At 41.6% G+C, this 16,386-nt stretch overlaps 1 protein-coding gene across 1 annotated transcript in view; it reads left to right on the forward strand.

Moving 5' to 3' along the window:
* Window positions 1-396: 396 nt before the first annotated feature.
* The window catches only part of PRSS12 (serine protease 12), a 72,293-nt gene continuing 56,303 nt past the window's right edge, over window positions 397-16,386 (forward strand). Inside the window, exons 1-2 of the mRNA XM_021684520.2 lie at window positions 397-898; window positions 15,266-15,404. Of these exons, the coding sequence (XP_021540195.1) occupies window positions 397-898; window positions 15,266-15,404 (641 nt within the window). The remainder of the gene's footprint in view (window positions 899-15,265; window positions 15,405-16,386) is intronic.

A 16,386-nucleotide genomic window follows, 5' to 3' on the forward strand; every position in this document is an offset into this window, starting at 1 on the left:
CGGAGGTCCCGCTCCGGGACGAGACTGCGCGCCCCGCGCCCGCAGCCAGGGGGCAGAGTTCCCGGGCTCGTGCCACCGCGGGCTACCTGGGGCTCAGTCCCCACCACTCCCCGCCGAGTCCGCGCCTTCTCTTTGCGAGTCCTCTCCACCATCCGGGGCTCGGCAGAGCTCAAGATTTCACCGCCGGCGACCGCTTCCGAGGGGCAGGAGCCGAGGCGCAGCGCGCGACCCGCGGCGGGAGGCGAGATGGGGAGGGGAGGGCGGTCCGCGCGCGGGGGCGCGGGAGGGGACTCGAGTGGGGGATTCGAGGGACGCTGCAGCCCCGCCCCCTCCTCTCCTCCTCTTCAGAACCGGAGGAGCCAGAGAGCATGGACCAAACCCTGCTGCTCTGGCACCATGACGCTCGCCCGCTTCGTGGTGGCTCTGGTTTTAGGGGCGCTCCCCGAAGTGATCGGCTTTGATCTAGTCGTCAGTCATCCCCTCCACCACCGCTATCGCCATTCGCTCCTTCGAGGGCCCCGGCACCCTTATTACCTTCCCACCCAGCAGCGGCAACAGAGGACGCCTCCGCCGCCCCCTCTCCCGCGCGTCCCGCGCCCCCCGCAGGCGCTGCATGCCCAGCGCCTGCACGCCCTCCACGCCGGGCGCACGCCGGGGCCGCACCACCGGGACTGCCCCGCCGGCGAGCCCTGGGTCAACGTGACGGACTTCGGCGCCCCTTGTCTGCGCTGGGCAGAGGTGCCACCCTTCCTCGAGCGGTCGCCCCCGGCGAGCTGGGCTCAGCTGCGAGGGCAGCGCCACAACTTCTGTCGGAGCCCCGACGGCGCGGGCCGACCCTGGTGCTTCTATGGGCACGCCCACGGCAAGGTGGACTGGGGCTACTGCGACTGCAGACACGGTGAGTGGTCCCGGGGCAGCGGCGGCAGCTCGGGACTGGCGGGGAGCCAGCCTGGCTCGCCCAGGGCGTTAGATGTGCCTTGAAGAAAGGGGCTGCTAGTGTGGGGTTTCGGGTTTGCATTGCCGGGTGTGATGGTTGGCTGCCGCCGAGTTACCAGCAAAGTACATTGGTACGGTGACTTTAAATTAGCGAGGCGTGCTTTGTGTGAGAAAGTTGTGAGGATAGTTTTTGTGCAAGGTGCTGCGCCCTGGGTTCGTGGATATGGCCTCTGGCCACTGCTGTGTGTGTGTGTGTGTGTGTGTACACGCATGCTCGTCGGGTGGATGTGTGTGCGTTGGGTGGATACGTGTTCTTTAGGTCAGTTTGCCTTGAGGGTGTTACCATATTTACACGAAAGAGGCCAAGTAAAGGAGGAGATAAAGTTTCTAATTACGTTATGGAAAGAGAATATTCAATCTAATATGACAACCAATAATAACCTTACCCCCTCCCCATAGACCCCTATTTGGAAGAATGTGATACATTTTTTGCCTTCACTCTCACCACTGACCTATGTTTGAAAAAATATGGCAAAATTTCCTGGTCAGAATACAACTTGTCAAAATGATGTTCACTTTTGGGGCACAATTTGGTAAATATTATCAGTGAGTGAAGAGAAAAGAAAGGAAAAAGAGATAGTAACTATCTTAGGGAAAAAGCAACTTGATATAGTCAAATGCAGTTTTCAAGGATGCCATTTTTTAGCTGTATGTGTTCTTTGTGGGCAATTGGGATTAGTTGGTGACATCAAGAGATAAAGTTGGTAAGATGTCTTGGTTTTATGGTACAATGAAAACATATTAGTAGGTTTAATGTAAGTAAATGATCTGCCTTTGAACAGTGCTTCACTTTGAGTCGTTGGGGTTTTGTTTAACATTAGGGCTTCCCCCACACACACACCTCTTCTTTAATAGCTGGGAAGAAAAACTTTTTGTCCTTCAAAGTTTGAATTTTCCTTCAAACATCTTGTTGGCAGCTCTCCATCTAAGCTATGGGGCAGGGGTTTCATGAATTGGGATTCTGAAATATGTTGTACTTTATACCTTTTGGAGGTAATTTGGAGGTTGGCTTTCATAGTGCCATTTTTTTCCTACAGACATTTTTATTTATCTGAATTGCATTAGCTTTGAGTTAAAGGAAAGTGATAGGAAGGTTAAGATCAATTATTCTTCATCCTGGAGAATGAAGTCATTGCTATACTCGTGTTTCATGGACAGAATGCCATTGTGGCTATAAAAAAAATTGAGGTGATATCAGGCAAAGAGCTCTAGCAGTGTCTCATTATTTACTGTAAGAGATTATCTGTTGTAAAATATCATGTTCAGCAAACATTGGAATTTTTTTCACTTTCCTGTTATTGTAATAAATTTCTTATTTTTAAATGTATATTTAGGATATATATATATAAATATACTGAAAAAAATGGAATTCAAAGTTAAAACACTATAGTGATAAATTGCTGTCTTTCTGACACATAACTCCTTTAACTTCATATTGCAAATGAAGAGAGTCGGTTGTTCTTTGTTTTCCCCCTTGTGTTGAAGAGAAATTTAAATCTAACAGCAGCACAGACTCTTTGTGATGTTTTTATGTTCATAGCTAATTCTCACCAGACAGAATCCCAAACACTGCATAATCGTTGTGTGTGCAGTATTTCCTGGGGCAAAGTGATTGAACACAAGAGAAACAAAAGAAACCACCCAAGATGGGAGATAAATGTCCCCCCCACCCCCAAAACAGGAAAACAATTGGCTGGCTATGTAATCATTAATTACTTCCCCAGACCCAGTCTTGATAACCAGAACTTCCCATCCTTTCATTTACTCACGTTCTGATTAGGCATGATCCATTCCTTTGAAATGACTGGCATGTTCTGAACATACTTACGGCTTTCTGGCCTTGGTCCTACATTTCACTGAGGAGGGTAAACAAAGCTATCATGGAGTAGTGAAAAGAATATGGAATTATGCTTTAGAAAATACTGGTGTCCGTTTTGGCTCTGGCAGTAGCTATGTAGTGTTGGGTAAGACTCTGAACTCCCAGAGCTTTGGTTTCCTTATCTGCAGAAAAGCAGTTTTTGAGTAGATTAATTCAAGAACTTTTCCAGCTCTGAGCATGTACCAAAATAACCTGGCCTGATAATACCTAGGATTCACTGAACATTCCCTCTGTGTTGGATGCTGAGCTAAGCATTTTATATATTAGTTTTCTCATTTAATTCTCATAACAACATTAAAAGGTAGTGTACATTTTCATGTCACAACTCATTTTGCTCTAGTTCTTTAATTATATGAACATGGAGAAATATATGTGCTCTCTGATGATCCTATTTTTGTAGCTTAAGGACTAGTCTTAAAAGAGGAAAGGAATTATGTTTGGTCCAATGCACATGATCTCCTGTATCTTAGGATTTAGAAATATCTAGTTTTTTTTTTTTCTTTACAAAAAACAACTAGAACAAAAGGAAAGAAAATTTATAGTAGTGAGATCCCTCCTTTAAGAAATAAACTGGAGGCCAGAGTCCCGTATCTAGTTACAATGAGAGAAATGAGGAAGTTGGTGCCTTTAAGGTCTAAGCCTAGTTGAAGGGGCGCTGAGGGGATCTCAGATAAGCGAAGGCAAGGTGTGGACACTCCAGTGGCTCAAATGTCTGAGAGTGAGAAAGATGCCTGGGCTCTAATTGTATGAAACCGTGAATTAGTAATAGTCATTTGGAGGGTTGGAATTAACCCTAAATCAGCCCAGGGAGTTTGTTCTCATAATGAGCACCTAGGAACCTCTTAAAATGCAGATGCCTAGGCTCTAGCCTTCAGAAGCCCTGATTAAGTAATCATTAGATCTGTCTCAGGAATGTGCATTTCTGACGAGCAGTCAAGGTGATTTGGATGCTGAAGACCCTTTGTCACACTTGGGAAAACCATGGGAGGGCATCAGAACCCATCTAGAATGTATAATGGTGGGTGATTAGGTAGACTGAGTCCACCATCTGTGACTTAATTCTGCTAGGTGTAGGATCAAGAAGAAGGCATGCCAATCTATGGTTAACTTTTTGTGTCATTCTAGGAAATGGCACCACTGTTTTTCATTTGACTGGTGTGGGATAATAATAACCTAGTTCACCAGAGTATGATTATTAACTGCATGTGAGCTAGGTTATTTTTTATGTTTCTACAGAAAGAATTAACACGCAAATGATTCTCCCCCCCTACCCCCCGCATACCCTGCAGTAATTTAGAGCTTCCCGACTAGGAAGGGAAAATCACTTTCCAGTCACTGGTTGGCATGGCAGGTGGGACAACTTGACGCTGTGCTAACTACTCTCCATTACAAGCAGCCGAGCGGAAATCAGCCATCAGTGACTGATGACTGATGGGTAAAACAGGTACAATAAGAGATGATAATGCTCTAATGATGGAGATGTCACCAGAAGGAATGATTCCTAGACCTGACTTTTTGTCATGTCATCATGGTAAGCTGTTCATATGCGTGTACCCTCTGCAATCTCCTGATTCAAACAGAGATAGCAGACTTGTGGGACAATTGTTTACAGGCTGTATCTTTGAAGTCCATCTGGTGTTTGAAGTGAATGTTAATTAAAAAGTTGGCTGAAAACTGTCCCTTTAAAAAAAAAATGCTGCATTCTTGATTCTGTGTAGCAGGTTCTCAGAAACATTAGCAATACCAGATTTGATATATTTCCTGGCTGGATTTTAAATTTTGAGCTCAATCTGCTCTTCAGGATAAGGCAGATGTAAAATACTTTGATTTGAGGCATTGTCTGACTCTTTACTAGTCTGAGGACGTGTTTTTAAGATGAAAATAAGATATCTAGTTACTGTTGCCTTTTTAAAAATGTTTTATTTATTTATTTGAGAGAGAGAGAGAGAGAGAGGATGAGTGGGAGGTGCAGAGGGAAAGAGGAGAGAGAATCTCAAGCATGTGAACTGGGAGCTAGATACAGGGCTCGATCTCATGACCCTAACATCATGACCTGAGCCAAAGTCAAGCAGGAGTCCAATGTTTAACTGACTGAGCCACCCAGGTGCCCCTAGATTCTATTGCCTTTTGTGAGTGATTATCTATGAGTGTAAATAGATATGTGGCCATTGTCTTTGGGGGGGGTGTGTGTGTGTGTGTGTGTGTGTTAAGGTAATCTTTGTAAAAGTGATTTGGTTCATAGGTGCCTGGGTGGCTCACTGGGTTAAGTGTCTGCCTTCAGCTCAGGTCATGATCTCAAAGTCCTGGGTTGGAGCCCCACTTTGAACCCTAGTCCTGCTCCTTGCTCAGCAGAGAGTCTGCTTCTCCCCCTCCCTCTGGCCCTCCCCCTGCTCCTGCTTTCTCTTTCTCAAATAAATAAATAAAATCTTTAAAAAGAAAAAAAAATGATTTGGTTCGTAATTGTGGAGGCAAACCTAAATATACAGCAATAAGATACTACGCAGAGGTTCCCTTCATTTGATGGATACTACGGAGCTACTAAAGTGATAATTATAAAGATTATATATAAAAAATGGAAAAATGCTTATGATAATGTTAAAGGGAAAAGATAGATACCAAATTTATATACATTATGATTGTGAAAATAAAGATGCCTTTGGAAGAGGAAAAAAATTGTAATTATATACTTGGGTATGAGTGTGGCTTGGATCAGTTAAGGTGGTTTTGATGGCAAAGACTAAAAACCCAATTCAAAACAACTGAAGCAATAAGGAGATTTGTTGTTCATATTACAAGAAGTTGGGCTCCAACATGGTACAAATGTTTCTCGGCTATTCTTTTGGCTCCTCTGTTCTCTAAGTGTGGCTTATTCCGGGCTTCCCACTGAGACAGGATAGCCTGCAGAAGAAAGAAAGGGCCCCTCCTCATGTAGGTCACATAGAAAGCAAGGAAACCTTCGAGAATTTCACCCCCCCCACACTTCCTCCTGCATTTCATTGGCCAAGACTGGATCACATGTTCCTCTGGCACTCTCTGGAAAGGAAAATTCGATTAACACAATTGGGTAGTTTAATCAGGATTAATCTCGGAACAACTATGGGCTCTCCCGCAGGAGGAAGTGAGGTTGTTGTTGAGGAGAACCAACAGGGTCTGCTAAGAGATATGGTTGGAGTTTGTCCTTGCATTTGGGAAATTTAATGTGATGAAAAATAGTAGCAAGTAGGGGCGCCTGGGTGGCTCAGTTGGTTGAGCCGCTGCCTTCAGCTCAGGTCATATTCCCAGGGTCCTGGGATTGAGCCCCGCATCGGGCTCCCTGCTCAGCAAGAGCCTGCCTCTCCCTCTCCCTCTGCCTAGTTGTGCTCTCTCTGTCAAATAAATAAAAATAAAAAAATCTTTAAAAAAATAGTAGTAAGTAATTTTAAAAAATTGTCCTGTGAAATGCTACATTTATTTTTCGGCTGAATCTAGATGAATCACATTTAGCCCCTGATTTGATTGAAAAAGCATGTTTTCTTGTTTTAAGATGCTATTTGCAGGTCTGGCAAATTTATGTCTGAAGTAAATAATTTCATAATTGTTAAGAATATGGAAGTTAGCTCAGTTGTGAGGTAAACACTTTAATTCTAATTTTGAAGCTTCCCCCATCCCTGAATTAACTCATAAAGCAGGTAGTCCTCTGAAATCTCTTCCTTTAGCCTGCATCTTAAACAGGCATTAAGTTGTGCACTATGCGGACAATTGATTGAGATTGCCTTCCATGTGGTTGGCACCCTGTTCAGGAAATGTTTATTTTTGCCTCTTTCGCATCTTACTTTTCCAGGGCAGTCTCCCCCCTCTCCACTCCCCTTTCGTCCTGCAAGTCAGTCCAACAAAATTAATAAAAATTTTATTGTATGCAAAGCACTAAAATAATGAGAGTTTTCCCCCACTACAAGACACAACCTCAATACTTTTTATTAGGATCACCAGAGGGACACAAAGGGTGGAAAATGCTGGTTCTTATAACAAGGCAAGGATAGATTTCATTAAACATTTTCTGAGTTCACACTAGGAGCAGCAATTACAAGGATGAATAAAAAATCACCTGTGTCCTCTGGTTGAGGACACCCACTCTCTGATTGAGATGTCAGAAGAATACTAAGCATTTTCATTACCTTTCCTGTGATCCCTACTCTAGGAGACAGATAAGAGGATTACTATCAGGAGTAGTTTAATTTCATCACTCAGAGCTGAACAATGAAATGTTAATACCCATACCATTTGCTTATGTGTAAATAGTTCAGAGACACACAATTGGTGAAGTTTTCTGCTAGGGTTATATGCATGTGTTGTTAGTATTCCATCATTACACCATGGAGAGAGTCTTCTTTTGCATAATACTGTATAACGTTTTAAGTAGTAATTGATAAAATTTATAAATTTCTAATAATCTCAATGTAAATGGGTAGAATTGCTTTTAAGTATACTCTCTCAGGGGCGCCTGGGTGGCTCAGATGGTTAAGTGTCTGTCTGCCTTCGGCTCAGGTCATGATCCCAGGACTCTGGGATCAAGCCCCCCATCTTGTTCCTTGCTCAGCGGGGAGCCTGCTTCTCCCTCTCCTTCTCCTGCTCCCCCTTCTTGTGCTCTCTCATTCTGTCAAATAAATAAATAAAATCTTAAAAAAAAAAAGATACTCTCTCATTGTTTAGATACTCTCTCATTTTGCCTTAGACCAGTTGAGATTTTTTTTTTTCTCAGCACTGAAGGTATCTACATGAATAATAAATGAACAACTAATATGAATTATGGATGTGAACTAATGGAGGCAGATATAGTTCAGTTGGAACTCAATCCGAGGGAATGTTTCGTATGTTAAAAGATGATTTGATTTCATTTTGACGTGGCATGATTTGAATAAAATCTGTTTCACAATGCTAAAGCCAGTTTTGGTTATGGGTAAATATAATCATAGAAAAACATCAAAATTAAACTAGCCTCCTGTACTGTACTTGAAAAATTCAACCAACAACCTCCCAATTCAGTTGTTTTCAGGCAATGTGAATTTTTTCTGTATTTTATAATTAAGATAGGACATGATCATTTAGTGTATTTTCCCAGTGTTGCATTTGATATAAGACATAGGATTATGTTTAATTCATTTGTGAAATATGTGTACTAAATTGTCCAATATGTAATGGGCTTTTTTCTTTGGAATAGTTCATACATTGAAATTCCTGTATCCCTTTCAGCTTTAAGTATACTTTTTGTCCGAGATCGGAACGATAGCTTGATGTCACCAGCATTCATTCTTTCTGGTTCCACCAAAACAATAGCAATGACTAAAATTAATTATTTTGTGCTTCTGTGAAGATCAGTAATAGATGAGAAAGGATTGTATGATAACAGTAATTTTATTTTACTCATTTACCAAATTGTGATTTTAAAATATTTAAAAAATATATTTTTAATTCTATTCAGAAAACACTACTTCTTCCTTTTTGCTTGTTTTTCTTTCAAACAAGTGACTGCTATTCTATAAGTACATGTTAATTAATGAAATAGGCATACCTTTTCATTTGGTTTATTTTGGAATGAGCTGGGTTCACAGACTAAAGACAGCTGACTCACCTGATTCCCTTCCTAGTATTTCTTTTAGTCTCCTTGAAGAATGGAGTATGAAAAGGATGGTTTCGCTAGCTGTCCAAGGAGGGGTAATACTATCATGGCTCTATTAGTTTGCTAGGGCTGATGGAACGAGTACCGCAACTGAATGGCTTAAACAACAGAAACATACAGGTTCATGATTCTGGAGGCTGAAAGTCCAAGGTCAAGGTGTCAGCAGGGCAGCCCTTCCTCTGAAGACATCAGGGAAGGATCTGTTCATGGGATCTCTTAGCTTCTGGTAGTTCCATGGCTTGTGGGAAGTAACCCCAATCTTCAGATGGTGTTCTCCCTCTGTGTGGGCCTCTGTGTCTAAATTTCTCCTTTTTATAAGAACATAGTCATACTGGATTAGAGCCCACCCTAATGACTTCATGTTAACTTGGTCATCTGCAAAGACCTTGTTTCTAAATAAGGTCACGTGCATAGGTAGTGGGGGTTAGCACTTCAACATTTTGGTGGGGGAGGAATAGAATTCATCACATCATAAGAGCCTTACAAACTGACAAACCAGTGAGACTTATTTAGGGAATTTTAATCTAGCTAGCTGTTTTCTGGAAGATTTCCTTGTCTCCACTGAGACTGATAAAATGGTTAAAGAGAATCCTTTTTTAATGTCTTTCCATTTGGGGAATTCTTGGGTTTTTTTATTTTTATTTTTTTTTATTTTAAGTAACCCTTCTGCCACACATGGGGTTCAAACTCATGACGCTGAGATCAAGAGTCACATGCTGGGGCGCCTGGGTGGCTCAGTTGGTTAAGCGACTGCCTTCGGCTCAGGTCATGATCCTGGAGTCCCTGGATCGAGTCCCTGGATCGAGTCCCGCATCGGGCTCCCTGCTTGGCGGGGAGTCTGCTTCGTCCTCTGACGCTATCCCCTCTCATGTGCTCTCTGTCTCTCTCATTTTCTCTGTCTCAAATAAATAAATAAAATCTTAAAAAAAAAAAAAAAAGAGTCACATGCTGTGCTGATGGAGCCAACCAGGCGCCCGGGGAATTCCTGTTTTTTAGCAAAATTGCCCATAAAACAAATTTGAGTAACATGCGTCTTTTATGTTCCCCTTCTTTTATAAAACTAGAGGTATGACTACGGAGAAGAAAAATAATAGTAAACTAAAATGACAAGTTCAACAGTTTTGGCGGGGAATTAAGATAGTAGAATTCTGAGCATTGTTGCACATTGACACATTTTTGCCTTTAGGTAATTGTAATACCAACAGGCAGTTGACTTTTTTTGGTGGTCGGGGTGGGGGGTGACAATCTATTTCAAGAACTCTGGAGAGTCCTCTCCATGACAGCTTTACAGTTCCAGACTTTATTCTGGAAAGTTTTGTTTTATAATTATTTAATGCCTGTTTTAGTTGACCTAAAGCCTCTATTTGAGACTTCAAATTTTAAATTATAATTATTTACACATTTTACAAATAGAAACATTTGGAATAGAATAGTTTCCATCAGATTGGCACCTGAGAGACTTTAAGACAGTGCAGCCCATGTAGTCCAGAGACATTAGCTGAGACTGTGAGGATCATTGCAAAGTGCGTGGCTGGAGTAGGAGAGTGTGAGGGAAGGAAAAGGGATCAATTTTTTTTTTTTAAGATTTTATTTATTTATTTGACAGAGAGAGACACAGCGAGAGAGGGAACAGAAGCAGGGGGAGTGGGAGAGGGAGAAGCAGGCTTCCCGCTGAGCAGGGAGCCCGACGCGGGGCTCGATCCCAGGACCCTGGGACCATGACCCGAGCTGAAGGCAGCCGCTTAACGACTGAGCCACCCAGGCGCCCCGGGGGATCAATTTTTGATAATAAAAGAGCTTTACTATTACTTTAGCAATATAAATGAGTTTACCAGGCTTTGACCTTTTGTGGAGTGCTTCATTGTTTCATCCTATTCTTTTTTAATTGAGTTAAGGGTATTTCCCTCCCTTCACTTTGTAATTGTGCACCTATAAATTTGTGCAAATGTATAGTGCTCCTACAAATTTGTACAGCCCATGGGACTCCTCCACTGGAGGGTCAGCCTCAAATGTAGATCACAGAATAGTCCCTTCTCTCCTGTTTGCAGGGTGTAAAACCTCTTCAGGCTGTCTTATCCTTCTGCCTGGCTATTTAGTTCCATAAAATGGTAGATTAGTTGCAATATTTCAAATAGAGTATTTCACATAGAATGGTGAAAGCCACGTGACATAATGCATAAAGTGCATTATGCAAAGAACATAAATGCATACACACGAAAAAGACATAAAATGCAAAGACATTGCAGGGTCTTTGCTCGGGTTCAGAGATGGGACCATAGCAAGGACAGGAATATAGGAGATAACTTAGAGACAGAGGAACAGTGGGAAGGGTGGGAAACTAGGAAATCGGTGGTCATGGCAGTTGATTTGGTCCAAATCTTCCTCATCCATAAATTGAGGGAAATGAGTTACAGTTTTTAAGATTTTGACCATCTTGACCATTCTAAGAAAATAAATGAAGCAAGAGCAAAGTAAAACCAAAAACAAATAAAAACTGCTACGTATCTTAAATGTAGTGTAAATTGTGTGTTCAAACTTTTACTATTTTGGAGCATGTTATTCTGATATTTTTTAAAGTGCTCTTTCAAATAATTATTTGAAGAATTATGCACTTCCTAGAATTATCTCCCATTAAGAACCACTCACTCTGAGTCCAAAGTAGATAATTTCTCAGAATATGTTAGAAATTTTTATGACCTTATGAAAAGGTCATAAACTAGGTGGGGGTGGAGAGTGGAGCACTACTAGGAAGATGTGTGAGTTGGGGATGTTGGTGATGGAATGGATTCTGACAGAGAATTCATTAGTCATTGACATGCAAATTGACTTTCCAGAATTGTAAATATTTGTATTCATTTGTTAAGGGAAAATTGGATGAGCACTCCACATTTCTTGCCCGATAGCAGAAGCAGCTAAATGAATCCAAGTTTTCAGAGCATGTTTGGAGAATCTGAGAAATGATGGTGGAGTTGATAATTCACCTGGAAGCTATTTCCAGCTCTGTCATTGCCATTATCATGATGCAAGCGTAGTAATTATACTTTATGCAGAGTTTTCTATGTCTTATCTCCAAATGCCTTAATCATTTAGATTTTATGCAAGCATCATTTCTTCTTGATAGCTTTTTGGTGATCTAGGCAGTATTTTGCATTTTTTTATGATTTTTTAACATACATAAGTAGTGTTCTAGTTTGTTTCATTACTAGAACTTTCTTCCAACCCTTTGACATGAGTAATTTGGAGAAGGAGGATTAATAAAGAGATAATAGTTTAATTTATTTTTTTTAAAGATTTTATTTATTTATTTGACAGAGAGAGAGAGACAGTGAGAGAGGGAACACAAGCAGGGAGAGTGGGAGAGGGAGAAGCAGGCTCCCCGCAGAGCAGGGAGCCTGATGTGGGGCTCGATCCCAGGACTCTGGGATCACGACCAGAGCCAAAGCCAGACACCCAATGACTGAACTACCCAGGCACCCCTAGATTAATTTAAGTATCATTTCAAGTAATGTTTGTTTGAGGTGAACAAATTAATTTTTTGAGTTGAAATAAAATGCTGGCATTTGCGATATTCATGATATTATGTAGGTTTCTATAGAAGAGATTTTGTGGTTAAAAAATCATTGAAGTTCAGTTAAACCCTTCAGACCTGTTTCTTTAAAAATGGTTTTGCAGGGGTGCCTGGGTGGCTTAGTCGGTTGGGCGTCTGCCTTTGGCTCAGATCATGATCCCAGGGTCCTGGGATTGAGCCCTGTGTCAGGGTCTCTGCTCAGTGGAGAGCCTGTTTCTCTCTCTCCCTCTACTGCTCCCCCTGCTTGTGTGCTCTCTCTCTCTCTCTCTCTGTAAAATAGATAAATAAAATCTTTTTAAAAAGTTTTGCAGCTCACGATTTTCATTGAGCTAAACAGGGCTTCCTCTTGCTTAGTCTGAATTAAAGAGGTTTGGAAAGTATGAATGACTTTGAGATTTATCTGCTATGTGAATGATCCATGCCCATGCTCTCTCCTAAATAATCAGGATTTGGCAGTATAATGTTTTGCCTCCATTTATTATTCTTTTCTTTGAATTAAATGACACTTTGTGTTTGTCTTGAGACAAACAGTATGTGTTTCTTAAATAGTTACATTTCTAAATGATGATGACTTGGAAAATAATAGATGCCTAGGCCAGTGCAAGTGAAATGAATGGGTAATTTGTGAATCTAATATTTTGGAAAATTATTTTAAAGCCAGACTTTGAAATAACTGAAATATGCAAAATCTGATGGAATTTTTTGGTAGAACTTACTTTCTTAACTTCTTTACCTATGAAATGAAGGCCATCATAAGTGACTTTTAACAGAGTTTTGTGAAATTCTTCAGCTGTCTGAGTTTGCTTTGTCTCTGCTTCAGTGTCCTGCTTGTGGCCTCCCAGTAGATGCTCTGCAAACTGTACTAGTAAGAAGGGAAATGGAGGGCCTCAATCCGCCTGCACTTAAGGGATGTTATTCCCCCCTCCCTCCGGGGTGCTTGCTTTTTAATTTTGACTCTTTTCAAGACTGAAAAGAATGACTCAAATCATGGACCCAGGAGCAGCTAAGTGAGGATGATATGTAAGGGGAAGCGAATTTCCAGGGACACTCAATTAAACCAAACAATTCTACTTGGTGGGAATTTTCCCAAGACTGACATTAGGCAATGTCATCAACACCAACACCTTTTTGAAATTATAGACATAATCTTTAGAATTTCATGACTACCGCTTGAGGTTAAAAATAGAAAAAACATTTTGCTCTTTCGTGGTGAATAAATCACCTGGAAGGAATATGTAACACAGTCAATAACAGCTAATTTATAAGTAGAGCACTGAATTTTGTTTCTGTGCTTCTTATCTCTGACCTCAGGTGAAGTGGAAGGTGATACATACATGATAAGAATTTTGCATGATATCATCTAATATTTGGGATGTAATATCAGACATGAGTCACACTCTTGCACTTTTCCCCTTTTAAAATATAATTGATGATTACAGCTTTGTAATAGACCTTGAAGTCCAGAATTGTGATGCCGCCAGCTTTGCTTTTCTTTTCAACATTCCTCTGGCTATTTGGGGTCTTTTCTGGTTCCATACAAATGTTAGGATTATTTGTTCCATTTCTTTGAAAAAAGTGGATGATATTTTGATAGGGATTGCATTAAATGCATAGATTGCTCTAGGTAGCATTGACGTTTTCACAATATTTATTCTTCCAATCCATGAGCATGGAAGGTTTTTCCATTTCTTTGTGTCTTCCTTAATTTCTTTCATGAGTATTTTATAGTTTTCTGAGTACAGATTCTTTGCCTCTTTGGTTAGATTTATTCCTAGGTATCTCATGGTTTTGGGTGCAATTGTAAATGGGATCGACTCCTTAATTTCTCTTTCTTCTGTCTTGTTGTTGGTGTATAGAAATGTAACTGATTTCTGTGCATTGATTTTATATCCTGCCACTTTACTGAATTCCTGTATGAGTTCTAGCAGTTTTGGGGTGGAGTCTTTTGGGTTTTCCACATAACAAGTCAGGAAACAACAGATGTTGGCGAGGATGCGGAGAACGGGGAACCCTCCTACACTGTTGGTGGGAATGCAAGCTGGTGCAGCCACTCTGGAAAACAGTATGGAGGTTCCTCAAAAAGTTGAAAATAGAGCTACCGTATGACCCAGCAATTGCACTACTGGGTATTTACCCCAAAGATACAAATGTAGTGATTTGAAGGGGTACATGCACCCCAATGTTTATAGCAGCAATGTCCACAATAGCCAAACTATGGAAAGAGTCAAAATGTCCATCGACGAATGAATGGATAAAGAAGAGGTGGTATATATATACAATGGAATATTATGCAGCCATCAAAAAACCCCCCGAAATCTTGCCATTTACAACGACGTGGATGGAACTGGAGGGTATTATGCTAAGTGAAATAAGTCAATCAGAGAAAGACATGTATCATATGATCTCACTGATATGAGGAATTCTTAATCTCAGGAAACAAACTGAGGGTTGCTGGAGTGGTGGGGGGTGGGAGGGATGGGGTGACTGGGTGATAGACATCCGGGAGGGTATGTGCTATGGTGAGTGCTGTGAATTGTGTAAGACTGTTGAATCACAGACCTGTACCTCTGAAACAAATAATGCATTATATGTTTAAAAAAAAAAAAGAAGAAGATAGCAGGAAGGGAAAAATGGAGGGGGGGAAGCAGAGGGGGAGACGAACGATGAGAGACTATGGACTCTGAGAAACAAACTGAGGGTTCTAGAGGGGAGGGGGGTGGGGGGATGGGTTAGCCTGGTGATGGGTATTAAAGAGGGCACGTTCTGCATGGAGCACTGGGTGTTATATGCAAACAATGAATCATGGAACACTACATCAAAAACTAATGATGTAATGTATGGTGATTAACATAACATAATAAAATAAAATTAAAAAAATAAAATAAAATATAATTGGACTTGCTATTTGCTTAACTAAAAAAGAAAGCACAATTAGTGTGGACACCATGATGTTAATGACCAAAATCAAATCAAATCAAATCAAATCAAATCAAATCTGCGAAATCCTCATTTAAACAAAGAAGCACGTGCTGTCAACATGGAGGCCAAATCGTTCTGGCTGGATCTCTCACTGCTTATGTGGAAAAATCATGTCAAGTGAGGACAGGCTCAGTATGTTCAAATGGTTATTTCTATTAAAGGGTTTTGGGATTCTTTTCTACTTCAGGGTCAGTGCGGCTTCGAGGTGGCAAACACGAGTTTGAAGGCACCGTGGAAATATATGCAAATGGAGCTTGGGGCACAGTGTGTGGCAGCCACTGGGATGATTCGGACGCCTCAGTCATTTGTCACCAGCTGCAGCTGGGGTGAGTTCGCCCATCCTTGCCCAAACCAGGCTGCTGATACCGGAGAGTAATGGCGGGCACCCGTCGCTGCAATGGGAAGATGTCACGCATCTTCCTTCCTCTGCCTCACCTCCCTCATTCTCACTTTTCACAAGAGTTATAAAGAAAGGACCCCACGGGGAAGGAATGCTGACCAGGAAATAAGCAAATGCTGAGTAGTCCGATGTTAAAAGCGTCCTTTGGTCTTTGTCTTTAAAAATCGTCCTTTAGTCCTAGGAAGCCAGGAACGGGATTCTGAGGATTGTCATTTCTCCGTAGCGTCATTTGCATCTCAGTGGCTACTTGTAGCCCTCCACAACTTCCACCTTTTTGTGCGGGAAGGAGGCGACGTTCACCCGCTCTCTCATCCCGAGATGGGGAAGGCGTGGTGTCCAGGCCTGGCGCTTCCGTGCTCAGGAGGCCCTGCTAGCCGGGGCGGCCCGCGGCTTCCCCGCAGCTCTGAGCACTCTCTGTACACAGTCGGTGCTCGCTACTTGCCACCAGGCCCAGCGCCTTTAAGCCAAGTGCCAGTGGGCTTCACCGGGAGCGGAAGGCTCCATTTTGGAACAAAAGGTTTTGCTTCTGTGGTTGTTCTTATTGTTCCGTTTTTGTGTCTCATTTATTTATTTTATTTTTTTGCAAGTGCCCTTGCCAGATGTTTTCCTTGGCCTCTCTCACTAGAGATCTTTAGAAAGCATGGAAACTACCTCGTTATGAACAGGCAGTTCCAAAAGACTGAAAAAAGTTTTGCAGTTTACAAATATTTTGGATTAATAATCAGTGAGTGGTAATATCTAATAGGATGATAGAAACGAAAAGGTTGGTCAACTGCAGTCAGATCAGTAAGAACTTTAATTTGTCTGCTTCCTCCTGTCTTCTTGTTAGGAAGGTGGGCAATAAATATTTAATAAAGACAAACCCTTCTGAAGGCTTAAGTTTTGTTCAGGCTTTTGATGCTGTTAGA

Source organism: Neomonachus schauinslandi, chromosome 2 (assembly GCF_002201575.2).
Source record: "Neomonachus schauinslandi chromosome 2, ASM220157v2, whole genome shotgun sequence".
NCBI lineage: Eukaryota > Metazoa > Chordata > Mammalia > Carnivora > Phocidae > Neomonachus > Neomonachus schauinslandi.